Source organism: Malus domestica, chromosome 17 (genome assembly GCF_042453785.1).
Source record: "Malus domestica chromosome 17, GDT2T_hap1".
NCBI lineage: Eukaryota > Viridiplantae > Streptophyta > Magnoliopsida > Rosales > Rosaceae > Malus > Malus domestica.
The window spans coordinates 15,987,717-16,005,559 of NC_091677.1; the positions used below are offsets into that span (position 1 = coordinate 15,987,717).

General features: G+C 36.7%; 1 protein-coding gene across 2 annotated transcripts; it reads right to left on the reverse strand.

The window, feature by feature from the left end:
• Positions 1-1,273: 1,273 nt before the first annotated feature.
• LOC103405397 (uncharacterized) lies at positions 1,274-14,279 on the reverse strand. 2 transcript variants are annotated; one of them, XM_029097912.2, is made up of 23 exons: positions 14,040-14,166; positions 13,764-13,866; positions 12,913-13,297; positions 12,683-12,799; positions 12,497-12,576; positions 12,012-12,158; positions 11,771-11,919; positions 11,550-11,680; positions 11,312-11,434; positions 11,106-11,179; positions 10,122-10,706; positions 9,882-9,993; positions 9,562-9,699; positions 8,785-9,108; positions 8,290-8,533; positions 6,886-8,159; positions 6,062-6,464; positions 5,057-5,970; positions 4,904-4,969; positions 4,698-4,823; positions 3,739-3,983; positions 2,355-3,586; positions 1,274-1,810 (listed from the first exon to the last, which is right to left on the reverse strand). In XM_029097912.2, exons 3-22 carry the CDS (start codon positions 13,222-13,224, stop codon positions 2,380-2,382), a joined length of 6,771 nt encoding a protein of 2,256 aa, XP_028953745.2. In that variant the 5' UTR covers positions 13,225-13,297; positions 13,764-13,866; positions 14,040-14,166; the 3' UTR covers positions 1,274-1,810; positions 2,355-2,379. The 2 variants fall into 2 exon arrangements, with proteins under 2 accessions (XP_028953745.2, XP_008342621.4); XM_008344399.4 differs by lacking the exon at positions 13,764-13,866 and having other exon boundaries at positions 14,040-14,279.
• Between the last annotated feature and the right edge of the window lie 3,564 nt (positions 14,280-17,843).

Here is a 17,843-nt window from a genome sequence, read left to right on the forward strand (position 1 = left end):
ATGCATTTGATCGTATCGACAATTTCCTAGCTCTTTCAATATTTTGCTTTCTATATTGGCTTAGGGTACACTGACATTTCAGTTTCTTCATATCTTGAGGTTTACAAATTCATTGCCTCTTTCGGTAAAGTATGCATGCCCTCCCTCCAAATGTGCAAGTTTTGATAAGTAACTAAACTTTGGACACCTTACCAAAGCAAACAAACAAAAAAACTAACAAGCTAAATTTTGGACACTTGCAAAGGTTTCTAGCTGAATTCTTACTTTTAGAATTTTAACCTTTCGAGGAGTTTTAGAAGAAATTTTTCATTGTGACTAGAATACAAATGGTACACCACATGTTTTTATATAAGTGGTGGGAAATTGTATTTTTTAAGTTATTAACTTTTTAACACATATATCTCACCATTTGTATAATAATACGTGGTGTATCATTACGTATTCCGGTCACATTGAGTATATATTGTTGCATGGTTGATACATGAAATACCAAGGCAATGATTGTACAATTAGTTATCCCAAAATACGATAAATCACCAAGCTATTATACCGATCCCCTCCCCCAATAAGTTTGAGCTAGGGATTCTTGGTTCTAATATTTCGAGGGCACAAGTCACGTGCGGGTTGGACATGTAAGAGGTCAATTCTTATGGTCATTTGGTATTAAGGATTAGATTGGATTGGAATGAATAAGTAACTAGATTATTTTATGGCGTCTGATATTAAGGATTAATTGAAATGGATTAGTTACTAGATTATCTTATGGTAGAGATGCATGCATAGCATATGGGTAATGTTAGGGAGACAATTTGTAGACAAAATTTTGTAAATTAAATAACATGGAAATTGATTATTGGATTATTAATGGGTAATGATAGGGAGACTAGATTTTTAAACCAAATGATATGGTTGTTGATTATTAGATTATTACCTAAATATTGATTAACGTGTTTCTTTCTTATTGATGATACATTAGTTGGTTTGGCCTACCTAGCATTGCCCATTATTAATTAAATGTTGATTAACGTGCTTATTTCTTATTAGTGATGCATCATCTAATTTGCAATTAGTCTACAAATTTAGTCTACCTACCATTACTCTAATATTAGGTGAAAATGCATTTGAAGATTGCTGGAAAGAGACTAGAACAAATCATTCCTTCCTTTCTGCAAATCTAGTCTGACACAAGCAAATGTAACTCGTTAAAATGGCAAAAGGAAAAGTTTTAGAGATGTGTCAAATTGTAATTCGTCATCGTATAACAATGGCTCCATACATACAAAAAAACCAAGTATATTCATTTCTTTGCACAACCATGGCAATACAACTGATACTTTTAATAAACTAAAACAATCTACCCTGATGAAATTGCTTTGGTCGATAAGAGGTTTATAGGACGAAAAATTCTGAATTAAAGAAGAGCACAATTACTAGTACTTACACTGACTGATATATACACATGACCTTCCAAAAACCATAGAAAGGATACGAGCTAAACCAATTGCGGCACACCTATCAAAAGACTATTTTACAATGGCATACAAAATCCCGTACCAGAAATTTTCAGATGAAACACCTTCAAATCGGACCTCCTGTCCTGCTCGTTGTGACTGCAGAGGGATGCAACCAAATACTGCACATTGTAAGCCAGCAGTCAGCTGTACATTCTCTATAGCAGTCTGCAAAAACTTACGACGTTCTTCAAATCTCAAATAAATGAATGGAAAACTTAGGCTCGTTGTAAGCAAGCAGTCAGTTGTATATTCTGGGTTGCGCGACAAAGTTCACGGATTGAGAATTCTGGCCAAAACTGCAAACATATAGAAGAGTTTGATTACAAATACATTCAACAGTTTCAATATCTCACAACACTTACTGAACTTCTAATAATAGATATCTACTGGAACTAAAAGGACTAGTACACGAATGTTCAATACAGTGCAAACGCTTATGCTTAGTATGGGGTGAAAGAGAAATGCCACACCAATATAACCAATAGTTCATTGCCTAACATGAGTTTCTAAGTCATATTGGTAACTTCAATCACGCAGCTAATGATTATCAAACCCACAACCTATCCATCCCTCCACAACACAATAACGAGAGAAGATGCCATATGAGCGTGTCATGGAGAAATTTCAGGATGAAATTTCACAACATAATTATTATTCCTGCGGACAATTCTGTTTCAATATAATTGTTATTCCACCAAGAATGCGACCTCAGGCTTACGAAGCTTTCAAATAACAAAGCTCACAACCATGACCAGATTTAAAATGCTACCAATAAAATATATGTATTCATAGAGCAATTTGCTAACCACCAATTTTCTAATGCTATAAGAGAAATCATACCTGACAAAACACCAAAACAGGCCAGTCAATCTTTCCTTGACTTGGGTGGTTTTATGCCACCACTTGCAGTTGAGGAAAACGATTGAGGTCTTTTAGCAGGCACGGGTTTCATTGATTTTTCAGACTTCTTTGAAGGAATCAGAGATGAGCAAAGTATAGCATCAACAGCTTCCCGCTGTTTTTTCCTTTTTGCAATTAAATCTTGAGAAGTTGCAACTTGATTTGAAGCTCTACCTCCATCACTTGCATCCTTTGCTTGATCTGAGGGAGGTAAAACTTGCTTTTTCTGGCTTCTGTCACCATCAAAAGATCTCTTAGCCCTTTTTGACTCTCGCAATTTCATAGGTCTACCATCATCTGTTCTTTGTTCAGAGTTATCTGCATCCCTTTTTGAATTTTCAAATTTGTTTTTCCTCTTACCAGTTTGAGTATTGTTCAAATTAATGTTCCTTTTTTTGCTATCTTTATCTATACTTTCACTATCTGTAACACGTTCCTCCGACTCTGTGAACTTGACATCCTTGGAATTTTTACCCTGGCCATCTGGAGTGACGGTATAAAAGCCGTCCTTCAGTGGTAAATCATATTCATCTCTGGCATGCACAATTTTAATTCTGGTATCATCTTTAGTTGCTGAAACATCTGGTTCACTAGCACCAAGTCTTCTTTTACTCTGAACATGATCGATGTGTTTTGTTTTTCTTTCATGCGCTTCCTTTGCACTTCGGACATATTTCCTTGCATGCTGACTTGCATCTTTAACCTTTTGGACATGTTGTGGCTCCAATGAACGATTACCAGAATTTTGCTCGGAAGCTGTTTTGAACATGTCCTTGTATGGCTTTTTAGCTGTTTTAACCAAATTTCTCTTTTGAGCGTCTTTCACAAGAGCAGCCCAGTTTTGGTTTGTCTGCAAAGTCCTTGCATTACCCAAAATCCAAAGTGAGAACTTGGCTCTGGTTAAAGCAACATTCATCCGTCTTACATCAGCAACAAATCCGATACTGCTAGAGTTGCTTCCAGGTGCAGCAGAGCTTGGCTCTGCCGCTCTAACGGTAGAAAGTATCAGTATATCAACCTCCCGACCTTGGAAGCCATCAACAGTATTAAGTTCCATATCATCCATGGTCGAAGATCCAAAGGCACTAGAAAAACGAGAACGCAACAGCGAGAGCTGACTCTTATATGGAGTTATGATGCCAATTCTTCCACCAACAAATTCAGAAGGGTACCTAAGCAACATATCCACTATATGAGCATCAACCAAAAATCAATAACTAATCTTGAAAGAAGACTGGGTACCTAGGCAACATCAAATATAAATTTGAACCACTGGCTTAATTTGAACCACCAATTTTGAGAAGAAAAAAAAAGAACTTGGTACCTCTTTTTGAAAAACTTGAGTAATTCAACTGCAGCATCAGCTTCATGTTCATTATAAAGGGACAGCCCACTAGCATTCTTACCACGATGCTCCCGGCCATCAATAACATCGTAAAATACATAAGGTCCAAGACCTTCAGTCTCGTGAAATGATGCTGATTTGCTAGACATATGATCGCCATTCAGCAACTTCTTCTCATAAAAATGCAAAGAAGGAAACAGACATATTTCTGGGTGCATCCTATACTGCAAACAATAATAACGTCTAAGAAAATATCTTAACATTTTAAACAAGAAAGATATTCATACCCCACCTCATCCAGAAACAGTGGCAGCAAAAGTAAAATAACATGTAGCAACAGAAGCAGCAGGCAGTGGTGGTAGTGAGTATACAGTAAGTTTACAAACAATAATGCGGGTTCATGTAAAATGAAAAGGTTTAAATATAAGCAAGAGATATTATTATAGTCGGGGATTATGTAACACTGAGAAAATTACTTTGATAGAAGGCATGGGGTGTCATTCTCTGCAGTAAGACGGATGTCCACTTAATTTTTCAATCAGGCAACACATATTTGCAAAGATGACACAAGTGAATAAAATTGGAAATTAAACAAAAAATTCCAATAATATGAACGTTCAAGAAAAACTAGGATCAGTTGTCAAAGATCACACACATCGCAACCGACTAGAAGTGTACGGGCAAATTACAAATATTAATGTTCATGCTTTTTGATGCACAGCCAGTGTCCAGAAGTATAACAATAAACCAATGATGGAAACAAAGAGATCTATCATGTTCATTTGAAAGGAAATGGTTCCCCATTCCTCAAACACAATCAATGCCAACAAAAGTGAGAGAATTTACAAATAGATGCACAAACTCCATCAGATTTATACTATAACCTGTATAATACATTAAAGTGGGAAGGGGTGGGAAGTCTTGCCATTTTAATCTACCTGTTTGGTCAGCATGATAACACGGTGTCCAGCCCTTTGTAAACGTTCAAACATGCTACACTCATAAAGAAATTTACTGGCAACATTTGAAAGAACAGTTGCAGGAAGCTGCTTTGGATCGCCAACCTTTAACATTAATTTCAAATGTCAGCACTACCAAACAACACAAAAGAAAATTGATATGTGATCCAGTTAAGCATTATTACCATGATACATTGGGTGCCCCTAGACTTTAAAAGCTGAAGAGGAATCAGAGTAGCAGGTTCCAGAGCCTGTTGTAACAAAGACCAATTTTAGAAGGCAGGAAAGAAACAATACACAACCACAGATACTATTCTTAAGAACTTGACAAACTTTACTTGAGCAGCTTCATCAATAACAACGGCATCAAAAAGAGTATGTTCAGGTGGACTGCCAAACTTTTGACTTGACATAGATTCAGAACACACTCCATAAAGATCTCCCCCGCAGCCACTTAATGTAGTTACCACTATTGCAGCTTCTCTTAGTATAGACTTCCGCAGTTTATATTTAAGTCCTCTGATTTCTTCATTAGTTTTCTTCTCCCGCTGCTGAACAATACTAAGATCCTTATAAATTTGCTTCTTTTGCTCATAAAGTTTTCTTAACTTGAAAGATAATTCTGCATCAGACATGTCCTTCCCATCATCCCCCTTATAATTATCATCTACAGAAGACTTTTTAAGGTCAGGATCCCGATCATTTAAGTTAGCACGTTTGGCTTCATAGAATCTAATACGATCGACTAACTTTTCAAGATTAGAGCGCAGTGTAGTTGAAGAATCGACACTCAAATCATTCTTTGTGTCTGTCAATTTCATTTTCTCATCCACCAACCGTTGATCAACAAGTGTATCAATGAAGAATGGTAGCGAATTTGGATGAACTGTTTTTGCATTCCCAACCCGCACAAGATATGGCTTATACATCTTTCCATCACTTCCATACAGCCCTTGGCTAGAAATCCTTGACACTAATTCATCAACAGCAGCATTAGACTGGGCACAGATGAGCACCCTTCCTCTCAAGCAACCATCTACAGCGTTCATATTCCTTTGGGCATCCTCGTTTATTTGTCTGGCCAAGGCTGCATCCTGCCATGCCCTTGCAACAGCAGCAGCCTGGTTAATCTTGGGAACTGAAATTTGCTTCGAACTGCGATCATAAATTTTTTCGTCAGGATCTGTCTTATGGGTAGGGGAAGCAAGCAAAGCGCTGACAATGGCCACAATTGTTCTCGTCTTACCAGTACCTACATATATGATACATGGAATTCAACCCAATTAGTAAATGATAAATCAAGTAATATTTCAGACTGAAAGTTAGCCAGGTAAACCACAAACCTGGAGGACCCTGAATAAGGGATAATTCAAAATCTTTCTTCCGCCTAGGTGTTCCAGTGGCAACACTAATAGCTTCAAGTTGACTGTCATTAAAGGATGACTTCAGTATACGCTGCAAGGGTTGGGACAGTTTGCTCAGATCTACTTCCTTGCTTTCACTAGAATCATAAGAATCATTCGCAGGCTTCAAAATAACTGGAAGTAAAGGGATATCCTTTAGTGATGATAATGCCTGAAATTCCCGAAGTTGAGGTGTAATGTTCATAATACGACTTGCATGCCATTTACTGCGTTCAAGGAGGTTCCTTCTGGCTTGATGTAAACGTGACGTACCATTCAACAGATAAAACCTGATGAGTAGTATGCTTAACCTTCTTTTATTGTCCCACTCACGCCTCTCCACCTGAGAAGCACACATTATTTTAGCATAAAAGAACTTAAAAAACCTGGTTTCGTGAATGATATAATAAAGTGCATATACATGCAGCCTAAACTTGCTTACACGGTTCATCTTCTACAATGGAAATGCAAACAAAAAATTCAATGGTATGGACATGAATCTAGCCTAATAGCACCTTTATAAGAATGTGCAGAATAAAAGTTTAATAATACTTCTGTGCAATCATAAGTGATTAAAATTTAGAAGTCAGGTTTCGCTAATCTTTTTCGTTCTTACTATTGTTAGCAAGATGTCAATTTCCATCAACAAACTACACAACATCCTGATCATCACTTATCAAAGTTCTGAGTCAACTGGAGACAAAGACAGGTAAATCACAACAAATAAAATACTAACTAGCCGCATGAATAATATGAAAGAGTACCTTCCCAAGCACATGAACATCATGAGAAGATTTTTGAGGGGGCTCTTTTGTTAGTAATACAAGGTCATTTTCTGAAAAGTTGCTTGACATTGTAGAATCATTGTCATCGTGAGCAAAGCGAACATGATGAAAATCATCAATTCTTTCAACTGAAAGCACTGATAAAGTTCCAAAATACATCTCTTCCCATGAAGACATTTCTATAAAAGAACTATGTAACTGTGCTTTAAACTCCTCCAAAACCAATGGACAAAAAATTTCAACATACTGTTCAGGTGATTGGAACTGCACAGGAACCTCCTTTAATTTTGCAACTTTTTGGTTATCATTTTCACTTCCAGATGCTACCCCCACCAGTGAAAAGTAATCTAATTCTAAAATAGGTCTATACCATTCATCAAGCTTTGGTGGCTTGAACCTTTTCACTCGAGCTTCCAGCCTTTGTAAATGGCCAGGCCTGTTCTGCAAAGGTGATTTAAGCTGAATGAGTTGTCGTTTAGGAGCAGCAATGCTAATTTTTTCCAAAAGTGACTGCTGATGCCTGACCGAATTGAGAGAAGACTCCAAGGAATTGTCTTTGGCATCACTTACTATCTCTTTCAATGAAGCGTTGGGAGCTTGATTCAACTTTTTGGAACTAACCGTACTATCATATGAGTTTCTAGTACTAGTTCTATCCTGCAATTTTTCAGAATCAGCTATATTGCTATCAGATGTTATTGCTTTCCTGCTATTATCTTCATCTTTTGATTTCAGGGAGGAAACAGGTGGCCGTTTTCCTATAGATCTATCAATCTCCCATTTCTGAACAGCCAAGTCAGCACTATCTGTAGCATCTCTTTTCTCGAAGGCCTTCACATAAAACTTGGATGTGTAAACACCAGAAACCTTCTTCTTCACAGATTCGGTATATGAAGTGCTTTTGTCATCATTAGGAGCAATTGTTTTGTCATCCACCATACACCGACTCACCTTAGTATCAGACAAAATTACTTCATCGGGTGAAACAGCTTCAGTTTCCTCATCAGAAAGGACAATCATGTCATCTCTATGCCTTCTACTATCCACCAATGGTGAGTGCAAGATTTGGACATCTGGATCCTTGATGGACAAGGGTTGCACATAAGGAGCTGAATACTTCTCAAAAGATAAGCCTTCAGGAAACAAGGCATTTGAACAGAGGTCGGTCTTTCCAATACTAGAAGAGGCTTCCTTAGATAGAGAAACAGAAAGGCGTGACACTTGTTCCATCAATTCATCCATGGAAACGCAATCTAGATTTAGAAGGCAAAAACCATAAAGAAAACGTTACTTTCAGTACTGAAAAATGGTCACTGCTTCAACAGAAGACACGGAGTATTGCAAGATAGTTTGCATCAATCTATTTCAGTATGGAAAGCTCACCACATGCAATGAGATTTTCAATGGTGCTGATTGTCAATGCAATAGCACTGTTATATGACCCTTTCAGCAGCTTCAACAAGGAGGTGATTGTTCGTTGCCAGTATACAACCACAGTTTTAAGTGATGACTTTCCCCAATCCATAAAATCATGTAGCCATGAGAAGTCACATGTGTTTTCCCGTATGCCAGAGTATATTCTTTCAAATACACATGGGAGGATCTCAAGTATGCGTACACAAGTCATCTGAAAAAAAAATTAATAAATATATAATAAGATTCCAGCTTAATCGAACCAAGCCAAAGAAACTGATGTTCAATTTTCCTTCTTTTCTTTAGTATCAGACAAACACAAATATACATATTTTACTTCATTTGATAAGTTACCCCACCACCTACCCAAAGGGAAACAAATACTACTGCTACCATAAATGCAAATAAGTTGTCTTCAATATGAGATTACCAAAGTACATTATTATTTACAATTAGAAACACTACCTGATTAATACTGTTATCAATAAATGCTTTTCCTTCCAATAAGCACCTGCAGATGGAAGGCCATGCAGTTTCCGATATCAAGTAATAAAATCTTTTCAGTAAATTTGAGTCAAGATTTGGTGAATGCCCATTGACGTTGGCAGGGGATGAATCAAAGACTGGCTGCCTGAGAAATCCACCTTGGGAAGAGAATTTTGCCATATTTAAGTGGTCAGATTCTGGAATATCCGCAGCACGTGAATCTCCATCAATAAGTAGTCTCCGCAGAACAAAGAAAAAATGATGCAGAGTCTGAAACTTTAATAAAACAATATCCAGTTGGACCTGAAAATTGAAATGAACTGTAGTTCAAAAAGAGTATTACAGTAAGGAAAATAGGAAAATCTATCACCGTAAGACGGTAAGACATCATAAACAGAGTTTCAGAACTTATGTTCTACCCGTTAAACATAGGGTCTATCTGTGACTGGTTTCCTGACATAAGTAAAAGGAACCATATGCCTTCACATTCCAATTAGAGGAAACATGAATGTTTATCCCAACATAGAAGGTCACAACATTTAGCCTCTTTTACCCACTAAAAAGGTGTCCATTAAATACAGTACGGCTCACAGAGAGAGAGAGAGACTTGAACAAACTTTTAGAGCTCAAATAAATTGAGCATGTACTGATGTACTTAGTTATATACTAGATGAAACACAGATAGGTAAACAACATGCTGGTACTATACACCAGTAGTTTCAACTTTCAAGAAATTCAATGAAACAAAAGTATTACCAGTTTCACAGCATGTCTCAAGCCTAAAAAGACAGCAGACAATGAAGACCTATAAGAACATAGGAATGTCAAACTACAAGCAAGACCCTGTGTATTGGAAACCTGTTCCAGGATTGACTTGCCAAATTTCCTTACATCCTGCATCACATATAAATTTGTGTCATACAAAACGAATAAAGATACCACACAAGATGCAAACATTTTTGTAAGTATGATTGAATGATAAATTACAAGATAAAATGAAGTGGCATCTGAGTTACAAATTTTTTTTTTTTCTTCTGGCCTAAAGGTTCAAATAATTGTTCAAATCAAGTATTTACATCATTGGGATCTATAAGTGAGAGGAACAAGCTTTCACCCATCCTTGGCTCCCACGTCCACTGCTTACGAAGTTCCCCCTGCCCCACATGAACCAGAAAATGTGTTGTTAACCTGTAACACGGTTACACACCACCATGTTATTATTAGGACCAAATCAACCGGGAACAAAGTACGCACAAAATCAAAGCTACAGCACAGAAACCAACAAAAATATAACAGCATTTAATGAAAAAAAAAACCTATTGAATGTTCGTATTAGAGGAAGAGGCATTGTTGAGGCTTTTATTGCATTCTTTGACACCACATCTCCACAATCGTCAGAACCAGTAGGAAGCTTCCACCCAAAGGTTGAAGATATTTCTGCAGAATAGGATGAAAGCCAGGTTCTGACTGGAAGGGCCGTTTCTCCACCAGTCACTGGTTCTACCATAGGAAAACGAGATCGTGCCCACAAAACAGCCTTGGAAAATGATATAGGAAGAACTGATGGATTGATGTCAGCAAGGACATCAATCCATAACATTGGAATGCACATCCACTCTCTAAATTCCCGGGATGCAATTTTACTTTGTATGCTAAATTCACTCCATGAGCTATTATCCTGCTCTTCTGTATTCTCAGCAAATGGAAGCCCCTCATCATCTTCATCATTCAACTCATACGACATGCTTCTTTCAGAACAAAGGTTTAGGTGGGCATTTAGCACTGTGCTTACTAACACAGCAGCATCAGACACCATGATAGTTTGTATCAGATCAAAGGCAGGTTGCCTTAGAGAATTGTGAAGTGAAGAATCCTTTAAAGATGACACAAGAGAAGGGCCCCTGAAAAATACAAACAGATTAATGAGGCAACAGCAATATTGTGCAGAACCCTTGACCAACACAAACAAAAACAAATACGTGATTTACCACCCATATGCAGAAATCGCTAACCATTCTTATACATTCGCTTTATAAGCCATTAGGAAGGGAATATGATGATGAAACTATAATTCCTTGCAACAATCAACCCAGGAGAAAAATAGATTCATTTTAAAGTCTCCTCCTTTCCCTCCAATAATTTTGAATAATATGTTGGCAAAAACGAAGGACAGAAAAGACACATTTGAAACTGAAAAGTAAAAGCATAAATGGTTTTGTCATTTGTTTTGTCTATTAATTTATTCATAATCAAGAAAGGCCTCCACAGAATGTCAAATCCATGACGGATAAATTGCATACCACATATGTGCGCATTCAGAAGGAGGACAAGGCGGGTTCATTGTGTAGCCTCGATGTATAATAAGGAGTGCTATCTGAAAATACAATTTTGCAATAAATAAAGCAAGCACAATCCAAAAAAAATATAAGTGTCTTACTGTAGCAATGACAGGATACACTAGAGAAAGCCTGTAAAAGAGAAACTATCTACAGAAAGAAATAAGAACCTGACAAGCCTTTTGCCTCGTTAAGCCACTGAAGTTACTGCTCGCAGGCACCTGAATGAGGAGAAAATAAAGAAAATGCCTGCGCTGTTTTTCATGTTCCCCATCTTGCAAAGCTTCAAGAGACTGCATAAATTGGACTTGCACTTATCAGATGAGTAAAGTCAGAATAGCTCCTACTAGCATGTAAAAAATAGACTACATAACTGTCACTAAAAGTTGTGGAGTATCTCGGACATGCCTGCAGAAAAGGCTGAAGAAGATCGAAAATATCCTTATGGCTTTTCTCGCTTCGAGTATGAAAACACTGCCCTATCAGAGTATTCCGCATCACACTTGGAGACAGTGTTGATCTCAACCAAAGCTTACAACCTTAAGCCAAGCCACAATGATAAAGAAAAAACTCTGAGCGTTTTAAACAGAATCCCAACATTTAATTGAAAATATAAAATAGGTCTGTACCAAGCATTTCAAAGAGTATTCTCAAGCAAGAAACTGCATGAGAGAATTCCGATGAATCCCCACTAATATGGTTGAGTACAATATCAAGAAAAATAGGATAGCGCTCTAATATCCCTTCTTCAAAAGCTGGAGGTTCCAAAAACCCAAGCCTTCATAAAACACACAAAAGAATCATTAGCAAGAAAAATGGAAAAAGAAAAATAATGGTCAGTAATAAACAGGTTTATCCAGATGTTCCTACAGAGATTTTATTCCAACCCATATGGATATACGTTCCAACTGCACTCTGGGCCTTGAAGTTTTCAAAGTTGACGGTAACACTTCTGTCTCCAAGAAGCCGATGAATTTCTTAAGTATAGGCTGCAAGGGTTCCAAATCTGTTGCTCTCCTATGCATGAAGAGAATAAAAAATGAAAACCAAATGCAAAAGAAAGAATTACAATTAAAGTTGAAACATAAAGCATTTCCAAAATGTACAGTCTTTTGAAGGTGAATAGTGATATTAGCACTGCATACCAATGACAGTACCAACCAAAAGTGTGATTTGGGGGTGGGTTGGGAACTTGGGAGGCAGCAACCACTTACACATTCGAACATTACAATGTAGAATGTTTAAACACCTGCCACCTCCTCTTTTATCCACCATAGTGCAAAGAACCCAAAAACAAAACTGACTTGTTGATATAATCATCTGAATGATGAATATTGAAACTCAAGAAACAGTACCTCAGTTTTCCCATAGAACCAGCTAGACGATGACCAACAGAGCGCACTCTTCTCTTGAAGAAAAATAATGCATAAACACCCTAACAGAAAACAGCTTCACTCTATAAGGAAAGAAGAATTACGCTTATTTAAGTAAAATGAAAGCTAATTAATGAACATCTAGAAATAAATCTATCAACAAAATACCAGAAACTGTTGCTGTCCAGCCAGAGCCAGTTCATGCATGCTGTCAACTGCTTCAATGAATCTTTCAAACTCAGTGAATAAGGACTCATCATCCAATAATACAGGGAACATTAGAACCTGCGAACCAATTAACAACAAACAATCAAATCAATGTCAATTCCATCCTGATTTAAGTTATACTACGCTAACTGTATCATACAAAATAACTCCATAAGAGAACACTGACATACCTCATACATGACACTAATGACTTCTGCATTATCACGGGCAGCATCATATTCTTTTCGGGCTAATTTAGTATTTATCTCTATCAAGTGCTGCGTCACTCTTTCCTCATCGAGACTTCGCAAAACATCCAAGAGGGGACCAATAGAACTGGTCTCATACTCCATGCTATACATGTCTTGGGCTTGATAGTGCTGGGAAATGCACTGGATGCACTGCCGCATTTCCTCAGAGATTCTCCTCCATAGTTGTCTAAGAGGAGAATCAGCATTGTCATCTTTGAAGTAGTTATAAAATGTCTCCAAAAGAGGCCCCATTAAGTCCCACGACCCACACCAAATATGATTTTCTTTTGGCAAACAGATCAAAAAACTGAATGCATCTGCAAACCTGAAACAATGCCAAATAAATCTTAAATGTTAAAAATAAACAAATACATATAGAGCCTATCAACTCATTACGAATAGCAAACCATCAAATAAACTTGAAGCATGTATGCTCGCATTCTCAGGTTCACGTGGTTCTTGAATTCAATCTTGTGCAGCAAAGAGAAAGAAAGTGAGAGATGAATCGGTAGCTCAAAATCTCTCGTAAATAAGTCTATGTTTAAAATTTATTTACTTTAGAGGTGTAACAATTAAGAAAGAAGGTTGAACTGAAAAACCTAAGAGTTCCTCGATCAGACAAATCCGTGAAGAAGTTAATGTGAACCATAGACAGAAACAAACATCCTAATAATGTAGTTTGTTTCTTACAACTCTGCTAAGGATCACAATCGGTTAAACAACAATGTCGATGCTTGCAGGCCTAGTGTAATAGTAATAAACTAAAGTTCTCTATTTCTTCCATTTCTTACCTCCACTCACAAAAAGCACACTTTCCATCTCCCACATGCTTCCATTTCCTACGCCGCTAATCGAATTCAACATTTCCGCTCCTAAATCAACTTCTTCAATTTACTTATACCACCAAACCCAAACAAGATTACTAACAAAAACCAGCTAAAATGTAAATAAAGTCAATAAGCACAGTATACCAAAGATAACTGTTTCCTATTTCAAAAGATTACGCGTTTCGAAAACAATGATTAACGGAACTAAAAAAAAATCTAAGTGAGAGAGGGAGGGGGCACCATTGTTCTTTGTTGTGGTGGAGACGGTGCCGTTTGGAGGGGTCAATGCGATCGTCGTCTTCGTCCGCTTCCTCCTCAATGGCTTTCCAGCGGTCCAACAGCTCTCTTCTCGAGGATAGTTTCTTCTCCATTGATCCTGTTCGAATTTCTTGAATTACAATTAACTAGGGTTTTCTGGAGAGAGAGAGACCATGGAGGGAGAGCGCGAGTCTGAGAAACTCAGATGGTAGAGAGAGAGAGGGAAAAAGGAGAATAAATAGGGATTGGAATTTGGAGGCCAGGAGGGGTATATGGGTCATTTCAAAATGTGAACAAAATTTGGAAAGGGCAAGTACGATGTCCGGACTCATTTTACCGCCATCTCCCTTTGGGGTAATTGGGCTTTGTGGGCTGATCAACTACTGGACTTTAGGGGGTACGTCCAAGAATGTTTGATTCAAAAGAACTTTAATGAAAAGCTCCCGGTACTGTTTAATTTAACGAAAAATCATATTTTTACACTATAAAGTCAATCATGTTACTATTACTTTATCCTTTATTTTGTTCTTATAGTCAAAACTCAAAGTTTTTAAACTTTTTTCATTAGTTTTTCCTTGATTCAAATCACTTGTTTATGAATTTTTTTTTGTTGTTGAAAGTGCTTTGGTTAAAAGCACAACAAAAGAATTAGGGAGGATTAAAGCATTGGGAACTGTTGAAGAATAAAAGAATTTTACGCCTGAAAATTAACTAAAACTATGTATGACTTGTATTCAGTGGTTTCATTTAGATTAAGCCCCTTTATGACAATTATTGTATTCTGGAAGTTATTAGATACAAGTTAGGCAACACATTTTTTATAAAAACTCTTAGGGCTAGTTTGGTATTGCTGTGCTTTGAAAAAAAGTTGCTTCTATTGTGCTGTGAGAATAAGCGGTTGTGAAATAAAGCTATAGAGTGTTTGGTAAACTTTTTTGTAAAAATGCTTTTGAAAAAAAAAACAGTATTATAATGTTTGGTAAACTTTTATGTAAAACAGATGTGAAAAAAAAACCGGTTTTTCAAAACTGGATTTTGAAATTGGCATGCTTGTGTACAATTGTGGGAAAAATCGACTCATTAAGAGCACACTTGTTGATACATAAAATTGACTTAACTTGGACAAATTGTAGAAATTAGCTTTTGGTTGGGTTAGATCTAACTAGGCCTCTTATTTTAAATGACCTAAAATAATCTCATGTAAGAGCTTGTTTAATTGTTAATTAACTTTTCAGATCAAGCTAAGTTTAAGCCTCGTTTGATAGTTTGTTTAAGAGACCGGTTAAGACTAATAATACGAACACAATCGTTTAGTGCCCTCCCGTATTAATAGGCACCGAATTAATTTAACCAGCCCACTTATTTTATATTGTATAGACATGATTAATAAAACCGTCCAAAACACATGTATTATTAGTCGGATTCTCTTTCCTCTCTCTTGTGCAAATTATCCCCGTCACCTTTGTTCTCCGTCTGACAATTGGAGACACCCATAAAGAGAGAAAGACACTTTGCACCAACCGTCTTGCTGTCTCGCACCGACCACAGCACAAAGAGAGCTTCTCTCTCGTCTCACAACATTTGATCCAATTTGGGTTTTTCAGTATGGTATTGGTTTAAGTTTTTAATCATTAGTTGGTGATATTTGAGAGATTTCGTCATTTGGGTGTTTGAAATTAGGAATTTGGGTTATCTTTTTGCTGTTGTTTTTTGGGTTATCTATTCTATAATTATTTATTTTATTCGACTAAAATAATCAGTATAATCTAAATTATCAAATTAAGGCTAGTGTTAAATAATCAATTTTAGTCCTAATCCAGTCGATCGCTCTGAATGAAATATAGAAGATTATAAGTTGCACCACCGTCTTTTGAACGAGGTCCCATTGTCACGTTAAACAAGTGGGAATTAAACTTTTGGATGATAGCATTACGTTCGTAGCCTTGAAAACTCCATTGGCTTTCAACTCTCATACTTTGTCCACTAGTGTCGTTTTAGAAGGTCCCAAATCATCCATGGAAGTATCTCATAAAGCCAAAAATAACAAAAAAAATAGGAAAAAAATCAAAATTTGTAGAGAACGTGGGTGATGGGTTTGGACATCGGAATCTCACCCAGAAAGTCTGGATTTATGTTGTCATTTGGTTTTCGTAGGAGTCCTCTTTTTAATCGCCAATCACATTAGTTAAAATTACAAAACGAGTAATTTTTTACATCTGTAATATGATTTAGGTGCCAAAAGAAATAACTCTTTACACCAGAGAGTAACATAGGTGCCAAAAGAAATAACTCTTTACACCAGAGAGTAACATTATGTTTGAAAGAGAAAAATAAACTGGAAATTTGGATAAAAGTTAGAATTTATAAATTGACACACATTAATTCTCTTGTTTGGTTACATAAACATAGGAATTTCAAATTTACACGTGGAAAAAAAACTTGAATTTGGGACCTCCAATACCTAAGTTTAAATTATATGTAAATAGGTGTAACTTCCCAATTTCTATGATTGAAAGCTTCAAAATAACAAATTCCGTTTTCAATTTTATTGTTCTTTTAGATTAACCAAACAAGAAAATTCACAAATTCTAAAAAATAAAATCCCGTCATTTTAAATTCCTTAGTAATCTTAAATTTGTTCATCAAAACATAGTGTAATTTTTAAATATTTTCCCTATAAAAGATGTGGTCATCTTCCGTATGGAAGGGCTAAAGAGTATTTTTCTTAACATGTAGTCTTGTCTATATTTGTCCCGTATCTAGCAATACGTAGTTATATACTAACAATTTTTATTTTTAGGGTAAAATATTGTTTACTATCCTCATGTTTCGTGGTTTTCAACATTTAGTACATCAAGTTTTTTTCGTCCCAGAGTCATACCTAAAGTGTAAATTTTAGGGCAGTCTCATACATCCATTAGTCAAACTGTTAAGTCTCCCGTTAATTGTGACGTGGTGCCCATGTGGACAATGACTGGGCACCACGTGTCACCCATGTGGAAATTAAAAATAAATTATTTATAAAATAAATAAATAAATATGGGTTAATCTCTATTTACTACCTTAAAATTTCGTGATTTTCAACATTTGGTACATAAAGTTTTTTTCATCCCAAAGTCATATCTCAAGTCTTAAATTTGGGACAATTTCATACCTCCGTTAAGTTTTTCGTTAGAACTTCTGTTAACTGATGACATGACGCCCACGTGGACAATGACTGGGCGCCACGTAGATATTAAAAAATAATAATAATAAAATAATAAAAACTAAAAAAATTCAAGAAAAAAAAAAAAAAAAAAACTGTCTTCCTCCTCCCTCTTCCCCCGCACCCCACTTCCCTCTGTAAAATCCCCAAAACCATGTTTAGGCCTAAACCCACCTCTAGATTTGTCATATGCACCCTTACCCTCCTACTCCTACTCCATTTCCCAACCTCCTTTTCCAAAAACCACCTCCAAGTTCTCAAATTTCGCCAACCCACAATTTTTTTCAGCCTGTTACCTCAAAAAATTATGTGGTTTGTCACTAGATTCCCCCATTTCTGCTTCCATGAAGCTTCAATTCGAACCCATAGTCACCCACAACGCTGACTCAGTACTGAGTCTGTTCAGAGTCGTCAATTAGAGGTCCAGATCGAACACCAAGACCCACTACCGTTGGATCTGAAAAATTACGTTCTGAGGCGTCTATCGGAGGTCCAGATCGAACACACAGACCCACCAACGACGCCGTATCCTCCCGTTCTCGCTCTTCCATTCTTTGCCATTGCTCATCTTAATGTCGGAG